Source organism: Tetrao urogallus (assembly GCF_951394365.1).
Source record: "Tetrao urogallus genome assembly, chromosome: 16".
Classification (NCBI taxonomy): domain Eukaryota; kingdom Metazoa; phylum Chordata; class Aves; order Galliformes; family Phasianidae; genus Tetrao; species Tetrao urogallus.
In genome coordinates this window covers 7,244,327-7,261,689 of record NC_136829.1, presented here as the reverse complement: position 1 = coordinate 7,261,689, position 17,363 = coordinate 7,244,327, and the positions used below count along the sequence as shown (strand labels likewise).

The 17,363-nt window shown below is 39.8% G+C and overlaps 1 protein-coding gene across 1 annotated transcript; it reads right to left on the bottom strand.

Annotated features, from left to right (window-relative positions):
- Positions 1–3,919: 3,919 nt before the first annotated feature.
- LOC306952491 (protein-glutamine gamma-glutamyltransferase 6-like) lies at positions 3,920–16,019 on the bottom strand (the record flags this gene model as incomplete). The annotated part of the gene is made up of 12 exons (XM_079543203.1): positions 3,920–4,070; positions 5,082–5,206; positions 6,126–6,283; positions 7,192–7,509; positions 8,732–8,974; positions 9,054–9,157; positions 10,880–11,015; positions 11,253–11,433; positions 11,528–11,656; positions 12,277–12,395; positions 14,627–14,866; positions 15,842–16,019. Coding segments are annotated over 12 exons (2,082 nt in total), but the record flags the coding sequence as incomplete, so codon positions are not given.
- Positions 16,020–17,363: the final 1,344 nt, after the last annotated feature.

The following is a 17,363-nucleotide window of genomic DNA, read 5'->3' as shown; positions in this document are numbered from 1 at the left end:
TGTGTACTTCCAACTTTCTCCTTGATTTAATCTGTAAACAGTTTTAGTCTTACAATTTCTTTTTCTGGTTTCAGTATCTCTCTTTTGGGGAGGTAGGAGGGGGGAAGGACTTTAAATAATCCTGATAATGTATCATCATTCAAAAGAGTCATAAAAAAAGTTGTTTGGGAAAGTGCTTCTCCTCTAATGGATAGACTTTGGGAACGTGCTTATAAGCAACATTCTGCAGAATTTTCCAGTTAGCATGGGAGCCAGTGCAATACAATTCATAGATATTAGGATTGTGTTTCCACCAAGGAGCACACAGGCTGACATAACTGCTTTGCTGTGAGGGAGATATGGGGTCTGGAGGCCATCAAATGACATTTGTGAGGCCATTGATCAATTTGGTATCAGAAAGGGATTAGAGCCCAGCATTTCTGTATGGCAGTTTGATGCTTGCACCTCTATCCAACAAAGCTGCTGAGGCACTGTGTAGAGCAGTTAATGGATATGGCTTAAAAAAAAAAATAGTTTCTTTTTCTACTTTTCTGTTACATGAGTTAAAAAAAAACAAAACAAAACGCAACAACCAACATACCATTCAAGATACATTATATCAAATAAATACATTTTGAATACATTAATCAATAAAGGCATGTAACCTAGAAAGTGCTAATTTTCCAAGAACAATGAGATGTAATTTATCCTATTTCTGCAGCAAATGTCACTTATCTGTATTGGAAGAGTGATGATTGGAGCAATCAAGCTATGGTTTATTTTTTATTTTATTTATTTATTTTTTTTAACTTACCAGCCATTAGGTTTCTTTCTTCTTTTCCACACTTGGGTAGTTGAGGCTATGGCTACAAAAGTGTGCAGCAACTTTCTGAATCCTCTCCCACCAGCATAAGTAATGAAAGGCTTAAGGTACTGACCCCTCTAAATAAGCTACAGCTTATATAAAGCAGGGTGTGACCTGTGGTTGCAAGTTATTGTTGTTTTAGTAATATCCTACATAAGCATCTATTTAGGGCTGATATAATTGCACAATATTGGATCTAATTATGACTATTTAAAACTGGTGAATGGCTGAGGAAGGATTATAATCAGTATCCTGGTGTCTTCTCTACTAAGAGAAGAAAACATTCCGGACTGGATCGAACAAAGAAAATGGTCTTCAAGGAGTCAGCAGAAAGTTAGAATCATAGAATCATTTGAGTTGGAAAGGATCTTTAAAGACAATCTGGCCCAACTCCCTGCAGTGAACAGGGACACCCACAGCTCCACCAGGGCTCAGAGCCCGTCCAGCCTGACCCTGAATGCCTGCAGGGATGGGGCACCCGCCTCATCTATGCAATCTGTGCAAGTGCCTCCGACCAACTTTGTTTTGGTCAGATGTGTTTGTGTCAGCTTACATTTCTGGAGACTGCATGAACAGAAGGCCTGATATAGACGAATATCATATACATATTCTACAACATGGGGTGTACAGTAATCTGCACAGATTTGTAATGTCACTGTAACTCAGTAGCATCGTGACTTTGCATAGCATAATCTATTTATGAAAGACAGACCTGCCTGAAGGTCTTACAAATCACTTGGTATAACAGAGTCTTTCTTGGAGGCATACGGACCCTTGATTTTCTCATTATCTGTTCCTGACGTGCTTGTCTGTAATAAGTGTTTCTTACATTACAAGCCATACAGCCCACTGGCAGGGTGTGATTACGCAGTCACCTACGCATCAGAGGTTTCTATGAAGAATAGGGGATTGAATAGTGTCTGCCTTTACTTTTACTCGTTTTTGTTTATAGTTTGGCATTCTTAATACTTCTACATTTCTCTGTAGCTGTTTGGCGTGGTGTCTTGAGCTGGATTCAGGAGGAAGCTGCAGAGCATCGCTTTTTCTGCCATAACCTCTACCCACTGTAATTACAGGCACTTCTGTGCTCTTTAAGCTGTCATGTTCTTCTGTCCTGCATCTCATGCCAGGACTTATCTAGAAACGTGCCCTGCCAATTTGTCCCAAGAGGATGTTGTGCACCATTTATTGCATACTTTTGATAGACTGTGATAGGTTAGGAGCAAGAAGGATAGTGGGAACAAGTGATCCCTTATTTTCCTTGCCTCAGTGCTTCTACCTTGTGCCTTTTAAATATCTCTTCTGTTTTCTTTTTTAGTTTCCGGATTCATATCAAGATTGCATGCAACCAAAAAGGCAAATCAACTTTCTGCAGCTTAAATTTGTATTGAAAAGATCCAAACTAAGCCCAGGTAGTAATAACAATTGAGTGAGCATGATATTTTTTAGCCATCCCTAGAGAGGCTTGATGGCTTGTTTGCACTTGGATTGATGCAAACCTGGATACGTGTATAGACTGAGAATAGGACTTGAGAGCAGCCCTATGGTGAAGGAGTAAGGGATCCTGTTGGACAAAAAGCTGAATGTGAGCCAAAAGTGTGCACTTGCAGCCTGGAAGACCAATGTATCCTGGGCTGCATCAACAGAGAGCTGGCACTGAGCAAGGAGGGGATTGTCCCCATCTGTTCTGCCCTTGTGAGGCCCTATTTTCAGTACTGCATCCTGGTATGGGGCCCCAGTGTAGGAGGGATGTGGAGCTGTTGGAGTGGGTTCAGAGGAGGGCCATGAAGATGTTCAGAGGCCTGGAGCACCTGTCCTGTGAAGACAGGCTGAGGGAGCTGGGCTTGTTTAGCTTGGAGAAGAGAAGGCTGTGGAGTGACTCATTGTACCTCCAGTACATGAAGGGAGCTTATAGGCAAGAGGGAGACTGAAATTTTCACGTGGTGATAGGACGAGGGTTCAAGGGCTTTAATCTGAAAGAGGGGACACTTAGATTGGATGTTAGGAAGAAAGTTTGTGCTCAGAGAGTGGTGAAATGCAAGAACAGATTGCCCAGAGAGGTGGTGGGTTCCCATCACTGGAGGTGTTCAAGGCTGGGTTGGATGGGGCCATGGGCAGCCTGAGCTGGTGGCAGCAACCTTGCCTACAGCAGAGGGTTAGAACGAGGTGATCTTTAAGGTCCCCTCCAATCTAAGCCATTCTATGATTCCATTTGAAAGTGTGGTTTGGGTGAGGCCTGATGCCTGGCATTGATAGGATCAGGAGCTCTCAAAAGAGACATCTGTATGCAAACACTGTGACAGAAGTGTGGAGCAGGTTCTGCCTGTGGACAACTTGTGTTGTGTTGTAATGATAAATATGTTCTTTGTGTCTAGTGACCATACAAAGTGGTGGGGAAAAAAATGTTAGTTACCTCATGTTACTGAGCTTTTACATTAATGCAAGTCTCTTCCTGTGCTTCATGCTGCCTGGGAGTTGGTGACATTACTGAGTTGAATATGTATGTGAATTGTCTGCTCCATTGCAGGCCTGTGCCCACAGGCTGTGGGAAGACTGTTTTCCTAGTCTTTGTTGGCTTTTTTCCCCATTCACAAAGTCACAGGTATCACTAGATGCTGAGCAATGGAGGAAGAGATCCACTTTGTAATGTAAGAAGCTTGTTAAATATAGGAAAAGAAGCTTTCCTCAGTCTTGTGATTTCTCATAATATTTTCATGTAATGTATGTTTCGTTACAAAAGAATACAGTTATTTTAATAGCTTTTATTTATTGCTGGTAACTAGAATGAGATTATGAAGAGATTGCATTAATTATTTGATGGAAAAATCAAAATCTGAAGCTTAATGCAATCAGTAGATTTAATGTAACAGTGAAACTATCTATACAAGGAAAGAAGGTTTATTTCTCTAGATGTCATGACAAAAAGAAAAAAGGAAGTACAGTTAGAGACTAAATAATGAAGTGCTGTAAAAGCAGAGAACTTAACTCTATTGTAATGTGAGAGATCATTGTTCCCTATTTGGAGAAGAAAGTCCTGTTGTGATAATGCTGAAATAGGAGACTGACTCCATCGTGTTATGCAGGTGCTACTGCAATGGTTACAAAGCCCTTAACATGTGAAAATTTGTCACAAGAGAAGTCTACTTGCAGCTGTAAGGGCCCAGTCCTGCGGGGTGTGAATTCAAAATAAATTCTTGATCTCTCCCTTGGTGCCAGTCGTGCTAGACTGAAAACAAAACAAAGAATAATTTCATTCAGACACGTATTGTCTTTTCCTGAGATTCCCAAGAAGCAGAACTGCACAATAGCTGGGACACCAATGGGTTACTGAAGACCCAGCGCTGTGTTCACTGAGTTGTTTGGGGCAGAGAAGCCAGAAGCCAGTACTACAGTTTAGTCTAGAACACAGTGATTAAGGTTTGAATCTCTACTTCATGCTTCTGTGTTAGAACTAGATACAAGTTTGGATAGTCAGCACAGAAAGTTGGAATAGGAAGACTGATGTTAAAGGTCTGTTGATGATGCTTAACTCGTATCCATTGTGCCAGTAATATGGTTATATTTTTTTTCCTGATGACCAGAAATTATTTTCCATATTTTGAGTTATCATGTCCAAATATTTCCAGAGCCACAGAAAGTCAGGCTGTATTATAATAAAACAAGCTTTAGGTAATTAATACTCAACACTGAGTGAATTTGTTTAAAAAATAAAAAAGTGTCCAAGGGTTGGGGTAAAAAAAAAAATAATAAAAAAAGGTAATAGAACACCTCTGCTCATAGTTTTGAAAAGACAGTTTTCTCCTACTTGGATGGAGAGCAGAGCAACTTCTTTTTGGACTGAAACAAAGGAAGCTAAGATGCTATCCTATTTATTTACTCTAGCTCAGACTTACTTTAGTACTATGGAGGGTATTGTAGATAAAAAGCCAAACAGTGAAAGAAATAACAGAGAGACAAAAGAATGTGTGCACATGCTTTCCCAAGAAGGCTGTTAGCAGTTTTTAGTTCTTGAAGAAGTTCTTAGGTAGAAAGGTAATACATGGTTGAGAAATCGTTCATTCTCAGTATGTATTTATTTGGTAGCATTTTGGTGTTAATAAATAAAATATTTATTACACAGAAATGAGAATTTACATGATTTTTTTTAACTGAGAAACTAACCATGCAGTTGATCATGCAGTTGATCATGCAGTTGATCATGCAGTTGATCATGCAATGAGTAAATGCTTTCACTTACTGTATCTTGACCTGCTGATTCATCAAAGTCACCAGGAGAACACAGCGGTCCACAGGTTCAGGGAGTGGATTGGCATAGGAGATCTCTATAGTTGCAGCTCTGTTCACTACAACCCGATGAGGAATCTAAATGACAAAGACACTTTTCCCATTATTTACTTATACTTTTCTAGAGTCTCAGTTGAACTATAAGGAGAGCATCTCTTATGTTTGAAGATGAATGAGATTGGTAAGAGTATTGGAATTTAACACATGGTTGGTATGCTTTCCTAATACTTGAAGCTGGATTTGGATTAGCTAAAGAGTGCTATAGAACCATTGAGGTTGGAAAAGACTTCCAAGGTCATGGTTCCAACCATCCATCTACCACCAACATTGCCCACTAACCCATGTCCTTAAGTGCCACATCTACAGTTTCCTTAAACACCCCCAGGGACAGTGACTCCATCACTTCCCTGGGCAGCTTGTACCACTGCATCACTGTTCTTTCTGAGAAGAAATTCTACCTTTTGAGCTGCATACAATGTTGTTTTGGGTTTTTTTTCCATACCACTTCAGTGAAATAGAGCACTGACTACATAGACATATCATTAAATCTGTCTGATATTTGGGTTGGTGTTATTTCAGGTCACATAATTAATTTGGGTTAAATTGTTAAAACTATATAAACTGGCCCTGATGTAGATTAGAATTCAGGGTTTAACTCTACTCTGGGAGAAGTCAAAATTGTTTGAAGGCAATCTGAACACTTGCCAATAGCTGGAATAAATATGGAACAAAAACAATTTCTATAAAATCAAAGCTGTGGAATGTGACTGGGAAAGAAGAATGGTAACAAGGCAGATTCAAAGTGGTCTCTCTCATACGCTGCCATTTTGAGAAAACATACTTTCTCAGATTAAGCAGGCAAACTTTTAGAACAACAGCTGGAACTGCAGTCTAATTTCATGCATTTATCCTCAAATTTTCATCTTAAATACTGAGCTTCAGGAAGGCCCTTTAGTTCTTTCCGTCTATTTAGGGTATCAGTAACAGAATTGTTTACCTTAATGATAATGTTTGTGTCCTCTAAAATGATTGTCTTCTCCACCAGCAGCTTAACCCCGTGCATGACTTCACACAAAGCAGTGACTTGGATCCTTTTGTCAGTAGTCAAGTATTTCCCATAGTAAGCATAAGGGATCTTTAACCGGATGTGTTTCTCTGCAATTCAAACATGTGGGAACTATTACATTCTGAATGAATACTAAAGAAAAGTGAGTGTTTGAAATTATGAAAGAGAGCAGAAGATAAGGCAGCAGGGGTCTGTATATTCCTTCCTTGTGCGGCCAGTTGTGCACTTCCTTCTACTGCAGAGTCTGCTTTAAAGAGCTCATTTCACCCTTACAGTTTGGAATGGAGGATTTGGGCCTGAAGCAGAATTTTCTTATCTGCATTTCACTGGATTTCTGTCCCTGTGAGTTTCTACTATTTAGGCATATAACTATTTGTTCTCACTCTATATCGTATTTGTTTACTTCAGTCAAGAAGAAAGATAGTTCAAGAGATCTTTTTCAAGCATTCTAGTCAGCTACTTATTGTCTTAGTCCTACTACTTTTCTGCTGTGTATGGGGTGTGTGTATGAGAAAGGGGGGGAGTGTTTATCTCTGCAGCCCCTGGAGATAAAAAAGATCTTTATACAACAGGCTTCTTAATTCCTTTATAGAGTAAGATGTGTTCCTATATGTATCGTAATGATCATGGGCACATATACCATAGAACTGTTTGAGTTGGGAGGGACCCTGAAAGGTCCAACTCCCCTGCAGTAAACAGGGGCGTTGTGTTGTTTCTGGTGCTCTAATATAGATGTAGCCTTCTTTATAACAACGCATGAGATCTTCATTTCCTGGTTGAACTAGTGCAAGTTTTTAAAGGGAAAAAATATCGTGTAAAATCTTGTCATAAACAGTGCTGCTGGGAGATGGAATAGGTCAATGTACTGTAATCTGTGTACTGTGTAATACTGTGATATGGACATTATATCAATGTTTCTTCCTTCTGTTTGCCTTCAGGTCATTTTAATGGCTAAGAAAAGCTGTAGAAATGCTCCTTGGGGTTATTAGCAGGTTACCTTGCTTAGAACCAAGATCCACAGAGGTGTTTGCTTTCAGGATCTCTGCCACTGCTCTCCTGGTGTACAGGACACTTGACGCACTGATGTCCACTTTCACAGTCTTGTGGTCAGTGGATAGGTTATTGAGAATTAAGATGAGGTTAATGTCTTTGCCAAACACTGGAGGTTCAGCCAGCTTGAACTTCCCAGAGATCCCAGGGTTTCTCATTGAGTCTGAAGATCTTTCATGTGGGGAAGCGGTGTGTCCTTCTGTGATGCGTGATCCAAATATCTTGGCCAAGGCCTTTTTGTAAACTCTTCTTTCTTCAGAAGAGCCTGGTTAAACAAGAGAACCAAGTAAAATTCATACTTTTGTTTTTTTTTGCCATTGGGCCTTCTCTATGTAAAAGCTATCAGAATGACAAAGGGTCTCAGCTCTGTTTTGCCTAGAAATATGAAATACTTGGAAGTTCCTCATATTTTTAGTAGTCTTTTTCTTTTTTCTCACGAAAGTAATAAACATAATGTAACAAGGTGAATAAGTTACTGAAATGAAATATCATGCATTTGTTGGTGGATTTTTTTTGTGTGCAAGATTTCTTTTTCTTTGATCAGAATACACAGTAGCGTTGTAGGTGTCACTGCTAATCTGATGGTAACCAGCCTCTGTATTAAATGTGCTTGCACTAAAACCTTGCAGAGGGAAGTACTGAAATACAGCCACTGACTCTGAGCAGCAAGCTTTAACTCTTATTTAAAGACACATCTCCCTTCAGAAATTAGGCATCTAAAAATATTCCTGCAAACATATAGCTAAGTGGTTTTTAACAGTTGCTCTTTCGTTTTCTTAAGTACAGACGAATGACACTACCTTTCCTGTTTCCCAACTGTTTTGTTTTCAGAATCCAGTACTGTGAAGACTGAGTCTACAGAGAGTGCAAACACATAACAGCTGGTTAGCTGATGGCACAAGAGAGCATAGCTTGGTGAATAAGTCAGACAGGAAGGCTGAGTCACCACTCATGGGAGCAGTGTAAAATGGGGTCTTCAAAAAGAAAAGATGAAGAGTTGGAATGGACACAGTAGTGTTTATTTGAGAGAAACTGAGTGTGGTCATATGGGGATAGATGTCTAGAATTACAAGACTAGTTTAACGTATTTGATTAGAGACTTGGTGGTTGTCCTCACCTCCCTGCCAGGTAAAGGAGAGTGTTACTATTTACTAATCTAACAACTTCCAGTATTACAATCAATGGATTCTAAGACTTCTTTTGAAAATTCGGATTTGTCTGCCTCTGCTAGTAAAACACAGAGCTCTATTTTTTGTATATATTTCATTTTGTAATTTTGTGTGAGAGACTGAAGTATATTTAGTGTCTGTCATAGTAAAGATGCTAGCAAGTACACAAAAACAAAAATATAGTGCTTGCTGTATTAGGAAAATAGTCTGACAACAGAAATGTTTTCTAAAGGAATCTGAGAAATACCCAAGCTAAACAGGCTACCCATCCTACTTCCAGGAGTTCAGAAAGGCATAAGTTATGATAACAAACTCTACCTTCTGGATATTTGTAGTTATAAGTGATATCCACACGGGAATTGCTGCCAACAGCTTTGGTGCTGATAAACCTGCCGATTATTTCAGTATCACAATAAACTCTTTTCTTAGTTCCATCATTGTATACAATCCATCTGTTGCAATCGGCATTCACCTCTGTGTACACAAATAAGGTGTCGTAATCCAGGTCTACATCGCCTTCTTTGATGGCTACAACAGATGCAGGGCCGCACTGGAATAATCCTAAAGCATGAAAAAAAAGTGTAAACTTGGTTAATCGTACTCAGTTTGGGGAAGGAACGTTAAGTCATTACACTGTTACCTTTGCTTTGTTCCTGTGGAGTCGCATCTAAAACCTGCCATCCATTGTATCGTGTTCCCAGATCTGGGCGAATGAACCAGCTTTCATTCCAGACATGATAATCCCTAGAGACAGAGTACAATGTCTAGAAAGCATAGTAACATAGAGGCATATAGGCTCACAGATTGAAAGGTGTAGGGAATTGTTGTTTTGTCTGTTTGTTTTTTTTGTTTTTTTGTTTTTTTAAAAAAAAGATTGTATAAGACTTGACGTAAGTTGTCTGTTTACAGCAGCTCACTGCTTTTCATGAAGTACAGACTTACTGCCTGCTGTTGAGTTGTAGGCCTCTCTAATAAAAGGAGAACAAAAGCAATGAGTATGCAGAACTGAACAGTTTACTTTGGGGGTAATAGGAAAGATTTAGGCCTTGCATATGGACAGTGTTTGGGGATTGAGCTTGGTAACCTTCAGATGTGAGGGCTACAAGTTAAAAAGAAATTTGGGACAGCTACACTCAAATTATTCATAACGTTGAATAGTTCATCTGTAGTTGTGTGCAGCAGGAAGTAATTAGAAAAAATCTAGGGACAGCATGTGATCATAGTGATCCTTTCCCTGATGTACATGCCTAGTTTCTAACAGTCAGAAGATTAGGGACTTTCTGAACTAGAAGTAACACGGAAGAGGAGGACTCCTCTTGACCTGCCGACCACTTTTTTTTTTTTTTTTTTTTTTCTTTTAAATGATATCTTGAGGGATAACATTGGCCATCTGAGCCACAAAAGCACACTGCTGGCTTGTGGTCAACCTGGTGTCCACCAGGACACCTAGGTCCTTCTCTACAGAACTCTCTTCCAGCAGGTCAGCCCCCAACCTGTACTGATGCATACAGTTATTCCCCAGGTGTAGGACCCTAAAATTGCCCGTGTTGAACCTTGTAAGGTTCCTCTTTATCTAATTCTCTAGCCTGTCCTGGTTTTGTTGAATGGCAGCACAACCTTCTGCTGTGTCAGCCATTCCTTCCAGCTTTGTATCATCAACAGGCTTGCTGAGTGAACATGGAGTGAACATTCTGTCCCTTCATCCAAGTCCCCAATGGATATGGTGAACAAGACTAGACCTAGTGCCAACTACAGGCCTTCAAGTAGGCTCAGCACCATTGATCACAAACCTCCAAGCTCTGCCAATCAGCCAGGTCTCAGTCCACCTCACTGTCCACTCATCTCTTTCACGCTTTCTAAGCTTAACTAGAAGGATGTTCTGAGAGACAGTGTCAAAAGCCCTGCTGAAGTCAAGATAGACAACATCTACTGCCCTCTGCTCATTTATCCAGACAGTCCCAATATCACAGAATGCTACCAAATGATCAAGCATGATTCTCCCTTGCTGAATCTCTGCTTACTTCCCCTGATAACCTTATTTTCTTCCACCTGCAAACCGTATTTGAATTATCTCTTATTTTTTCCCGTAAAGTGAAAGGCTATCTGAAGGAGTGCTGAAAATCTTACTGGGGAGGCTCCCTAAGGAGAATGACATTCAAAGCTGAGAAACAGGGGCTTTGAATGTGCGATGAAAGAAAGTTACTGTAGCAGTAAACTAGTTAAGAATGTGGAAAGTACAGAGTTGCATTATCACAAACAGGCTGCTTAAGAGTTAATAAGAGACTTTGAATCTGGTATATTGTCAGTGGAAGCATTTTACGTTTTTATGAAAGTTGCAATTAGTTTGATGTATGGGACTGAAAAAAAAAAAGTTGTTTTTTTTTGGTTTGTTTGAAGTAAATGTTTCCCCAAAACAATGGAATATAGTTTTACATGATACTGGGAGATGCAAAAACTTATATTTACCATGTGGAATCCTTGCTGATATTAAGACTTTTTCCAGAGCTGTCGTAGTACTTATCGATGCTCAGGTTTCTATCCACATCGTGGGCAGAGTTAAAATTGGAAACCAAACGAGTTGGGATCCCCAAGCACCTCAGAACTGAAATACATTAAAAGCAAACAAACAAAAACAAAACAAAAAAACCCAACACTTTTGTAATAGATTATAATAGATTATGTGTCTGAGATTTAAAAAAAGTTATCAAAACATTTGATTCTTCAGGATGCCTTCAAAGCACTGTTCCTTTTTATAGAATTAACTGCTTTGTAGGTTTGAAAAAACCCGAGGTCATGAAGTGCCTCTGTTTCACCACAATCCTTTACCCTCAGTGCTTACCTGTACACATCACACCTGCAAACACCCAGCACTGGCCGTACTGAACAGGCCTGTAGTTATCCTGACGCCATTTCTGGAGGATTACTACGCTGCCATCCCATCTGGATGGATTCTCATGTGAATGGAAGCTTCCTTGCCACTTTCCCAGGAGAACTCCGTTATCATTATCATTTCCATTGATCTAAAAACAGTCAAAAGCAGTTGTGTGTAATATACCATACATGGGGTAACTAATGCATTCTGCTTTTGTATAGAGTAAGTTGTCCATTTCTTACCATAGAACTAATGACTCGACCCACATATTTAGGATCTCCTCTTCGAGCTACATCAACAGCTGGATCCTGACGATAGTATAGACTCAGATCAAGCATGGTGAGACAGATGTTTAGGAGGTGATCTTGAAACTGTGATAAGGTAGGAGAAATTTTTAAGAAAATAATTATGCTAACGTGATCAGAGCAGATTCCACTATAGTTCCTCCTTTCTGAGGTATTCCAGACCAAAGATTATAGGGACAGTGAGGAATAAAGTCAGTAGTGTGCAATTCACACTACAATATTGGCTAAAGCCAAGGATATCTAAACAAACCCTAAGTTTGGTGTAGTGCCTTTGTCCATCAGAAGAAATGACTTCTGTAAAACTGAAACTGGCAAGCTTATTCTGTCTGCAGTTACTGGATTCCCTGGAGTTATGTCGGTGTCATTTCTAGCCGGTTGTAACTTCATTAAAAACAATGGGTGTCTTGGAGCCCCATGAGAATATTTTCATTTGTACTGTGGATACTCTGCTCACAGATAAGCTCTAAAAATGTGTATGGAGCTCACAGTACTTGTAGAAGTCAACACTAGCTACAGTGCTATGCTAAGCTCTCAAGCCAAAGTCATGGTAGGCACACAGCGAGCACACCACAAGCTGAGCCAGCCAGGTTTGTCCAGTTTGCATATAAATATATATTACTTATCAAAGAAGCAAACAATGGTAAGTTGAAATGATATTGGAGACAAATGAAGTTTCTACAGCTTACCTGTCCGTAGTACCATCCTCTTGCTTCAATGTACTTTGCATTGCCCACAAAAATAATTCCATTTTCATTTAGAACATATTCCTGTCTCTCATTTTCATTAGGTATGTAGACATCATCACCTGAAAACCAAGTTGTACATGCTTTTACACTTAAAAAGGGGGAAACTTGCAACCTTTAAAAAGTGTTTCTATCATGACCTGAAGTGTGAAATTTGCTTTACTATTTGGAAAACCACATCTCAGTGTTATAACTCTTTGGACACGTGCAGTTCAGTGAAAATTCCTTGTTATTGTATATGTCCTGGTGGAAGGAAAAAATATATATATACATTATTACTGTGACTGTTTTCCTCGGTTTTAGTATAGCCTTTTGGTATTATACAAATGTTGCCTGTCTTTGTTTCAATTTTGTGGGGAAGATGGAAAAAGTTCCATCTGGTTCTCTGGAGTTTTATGCTTTGTTGGAGTAGTTAGAAAAGACATTTGAAGATAATCGTGCAGATAATATTTTCCTTTATTTTCCAGTCATGTTCATCTTGTTTTAAAAATCTCAAACAAAGACTTGCCTGATCCAAACAACTGTCAGAATGTTATTAGGAAAGCCTGTTGAACTGTTCTTTGCTACTCATTGGTTGCCCTATTCTGACAGCGTGTAGCTTCTGCAGGAGCATTGGCTTCCCACAGATTTTTAGGTTGATTTGTTCTCTCTTTATGTAGTACTATCTGCTTGGCTCTGTGTTTAATATCATAATATTGAAAATTATTTTCAGAAATTCAGGATTTAAGAAAATATTTATAAAAGTTTTCTTGTTCTACTGAGTCAACTTCTTTACCTTCCTAAGGGAACTTCCCTTCCCTTCCCTTCCTTCCTGCAAGTAAAAAGATTGTGTCAAATCCCAGAATGGTTGAGGCTGCAATCTTGGAGAGATTTCCCTTTATTAAAGTTTCGTAAAGACATTCAATATTAAAACATCATTTCATACATGAATTAATAAGTTTATTGTTAATTTTACCATTCTTAGAAGATGGAATTTCCTGTTTCCAAATTCTGTATCTATTTTAGAAATGTAATCTGTGAAATTAATTGCTTCCTGTTGGGTAAACTAAAAATTTTTAAGTAGTTTTTTTCCTATCCAAAAGACTTTTTGTGTTTTCAGTCATGGTAGTAACGCTGCTCTGAACATGTTATACTCCATAATTTCTGTTCAGGATTGATTAACTGAAAGAATAGCCCAAGTGAGGTCACATTAGCTTCTGGTGCAGTGATATTAATATGTATACATCTGAGGAGGTATTTCCTCTTCGACAGTTTAAGATTGCATTTGTCTTTTCAGGGACATTCTACTTTGGTTCTCATCATTTGACCTGTAAGTACTTCCATATCCCTCATGATTTCCATCTGAAACCCTGACTGCTTTAAGTATTCATTTACAGACATTACAGTGTATGAATTAATTCCTGTCTTTTCCAGCTTAATGACTAAGCTCCTATGTGGAAATGTATCTACAGTCATTTGCAGGGAACATAATTTTTCTATTTCCCTTTTACTATGGCACTTCCTATAGTGGTAATGTATCCTCAAATTGAATCTGTTCCTGTCTCTCAGGAGCAGCAACTTATTTAGCCACATCCTACTTGAAGGATACTTGTTTTTGTTTAGCAGTGGTCATTGCATGGTCAGGTAAATCCAGAGGGCTTTTCAGCAAAATCATTAGTTTTAAATTATAAGGACATTACTTACTTTATCATCTGGCAACAATTTATCTTGTCTTACAAGCTCTCTTAACCTTAGAGTGATATAGGTTCTGTTATCTTAGAGGATATGGGATTCTGTTACGTATTTACAAAATCTGAGTTTAGGAATTTGCATTTCTTCTGCAGCATGCTGAGGCTGCAGAAATTAAAAATGTGAGCAGCAAGAGAAGGCCCTTTTCAACCCATGAAGAAGATGTGGGAAGTACCAGTCTTCACATTAGTCCTCTATCAGTTTTTATAAGGATAGATGGGCTACTATCTCTGCAGATAACATATACAAGAGCAGTATTGCTTTGATTTTGGTGTGAGTAAAGGGCTTTACTGTATACTTGCTTTATTTTCTGAAATGTACATGTGCAAATGAAAGTCTCTTAGCTCTCATCTACAGAATATGCGATCTGCTCAGTCCTGAAGACAGTCTGTAGTCATCCCATAGAGCACATTTCATTAAAAAGGTGAGAGAAGGTGGTGCGTTTTTAATGTAGTGAAACAAGATCTGTGAATGCATAGCTGAGATATAGCAAGCCAAAGAAAGCCAGCTTGAAGGAGCAAGCTAATAGATAGTTGCATTCAAGAGAAAAGTCATCAGCACCTACCTGGGCACCAAGGATTGAAAAGAATCACAAACTGCCCCAGGAATCTGGAGAAGATCTTGTTCCCTGAGTTTACCTGGAGGATGAGATTGTATCGTCCAATGATGGCATTAGCTGGGCTAGATATTATAAAGGTCATATGTCCAGACTCACTGGGTCCCTGGGCAGCACTCCAGCCACTTGCTCCCACCTCAGAGAGGTTAAATACAGCTCTTGTACGATGGGATTCTGAGGGGGCTGGTCCTGCCAGAAAGATGAGGCAATTAGTTTACATTCTAAAGGGTTACTTCAGTATTAACCTCACACTTAGGCTACAAAGGTTCCACGCAAAGGAACATATTGTGGGGGGAAGAAGTGTTAGAAATGCACAAAGAAAATTTGCATCTCTAAGCATAATAGTAAGTTGGCAAAATAGAAAGGAGAAACACCATCCAGAGGGACCTGGACACCCTGAAGAATTGGGTATGTGGGATTCTCGTGAGCTTTAACAAGGTCAAGTGTAAGCTGCTGCACTTGGATTGAGGTAAACCTGGATACGCACACAGAGTAGCGTCTGTCTGCTCTGAGAGCAGACCTGTTGGAGGAGGACCTGGGAGTCCTGCTGGATGAAAAGCTAGACATGAGCCAGCAGTGTGTGCTTGCAGCCTGAAAGGCCAATAGCATCCTGGGTGGCATCAATAGAGGGCTGGCAGTGAGCAGGGAGGGGGCTGTCCCCATCCACTCTGCCCTCATGAGGCCCCACCTGCAGTACTGCATCCAGGCCTGTGGTCCCCAGTGTAGGAGAGATGTTGAGGTGTTGGAGTGGGTCTAGAGAAGGGTGATGAAGATGCTCAGAGGGCTGGAGCTCCTCTCTTGTGAAGACAGGCTGAGGGAGTTGGGCTTGTTCAGTTTGAAGAAGAGAAAGCTCCAGGGAAACCTCATTGTGCCCTCCAGTACAAGAAGGGAGCTTACAGGCAAAAAGGACACCAAATATTTCTACAGTCTGATAGTGATAGGACGGGGAGGAATGGCTTTGAACTCTCCAGAGGCATTCAAGACTGGGTTGAATGGGGCTCTGGGCCCTGATCTGGTGGCTAGCAACCAACCCACAACAGGGGGTTGGAACTGGATGATCTTTAAAGTCCCCTCCAATCTAAGCCGTTCTGTGATAATAAGGGGAAGCTAGAATGAATAGTGCTTACAGCTGTGTGAGTATGGAATAATCTAAGGGAGCATTACCTATTTCAGTGACGAAGGCTAGGCTCTCCCCAGGGTACTTTTCTCTGTTGAAGTACAGAGTAATAGTGAAGGGTTGCCCACGCCTCACGGTCAGCTCAGTGTTGGCATATCTGTCAGTATGGTGTGCGCTTGCATTTACTGAAGGCTGCCAGCTAATATGTGTTGGTTTCAGTTCTGTAAATTAAGAGAAAATATTAAGAAGCTGACAGCATGAGAACAACTCATTTCCTGCCAAGTAGAACGATGAGATTTGCAAGAGCAGTTATCTTTTCTTGGAAGAAGGACAGATAAAGAACAGATGGTCAACTACATTGATGAAGTCTAGTTGTTAATAACAGAAAAACTGTGCTTCTATTTTGTTACTGGACAAACACCAAGATAACAAATACTTCCTAGTACCTATATACAGATTTTATGCTGTTTTATGACTGAAAAATTTATTGAAGCAATTCACAGTCTTTCCAAAGTCAGCACCAAATGAAGTGGCTACTATCCACTTTTCAACATATATGTTTCAGTTTCCCAGAGATGTCTGTTAGGATGTCTGTCTTACCTTTCCTGCTTACATTTTGGTGCCATCTGGACTAGAGTATGGAAAGATGCATAGTGAGAGAAGATCTGTCTTTAAAGAATGAATAAGAAATACTTGTGGACACATTTGCAGTATCCAGAGTGGGGGGACTGTAAGAAAGAAGGGGACAAACTCACTAGAAGGGTGTGTTGTGATAGCACAAGGGGAAATGGTTTCAAACCAAAGGAGGAGATATTTAGATTGAATATAAGGAATATGTTTTTTTTACAGTAAGGGCAGTGAGGCACTGACACAGGTTTCCCATCCATCACCATCTCTGGAGACACTCAGAATCAGGCTGGAGGGGGTTTGAGCTCCTGATCAAACTGTGGGTGTCTCTCTTCATTGCAGGGAGTAGGACCAGATGGCTTTTAAAGATTCCTTTCAGCTCAAACGATTCTATAATACACTGGATCTTTTGACACAGAAAGTCATCTGGCTAAGCTTAGCACTGTCCAAAATTACAAGTGGATGGTTGGGATTACTGTTCTAGCAGGTTTTACCTTCATCATGTCCTAGACTAATTCTGATGACTTCTAATGTGCTTGGAGTTCTTTGATGACAAGTGGCCCCCTCCACACATACTCTTATCATAGTCTATTGTATAAAATCCACAAAGCAGTGTTTGCCACCTTAAAAGCTATACTAGCATCGAAGCATATATGCTTAATGAATACGTGCATTATGTAAGTAAGCATATATATATACTATACTAGCATAAAAGCAAGTATGTATATGATTCTCCTAGCAGGAATGTTTACCCTTCTCTTGCTCATGCTTCAATGCAATGCTCAAAATGGGAAAGGATGGATTAAGGCCTGTGGCACAATGCCGTATTATGGTTGAGATCTTCAGACAAGCTTCCAGTTCTGTCTCATACCATACATTATACCATATAGCACAGCAACAAAGTACTAAGTCAGATCTGAAACAATACAGCTGCATCTTAAA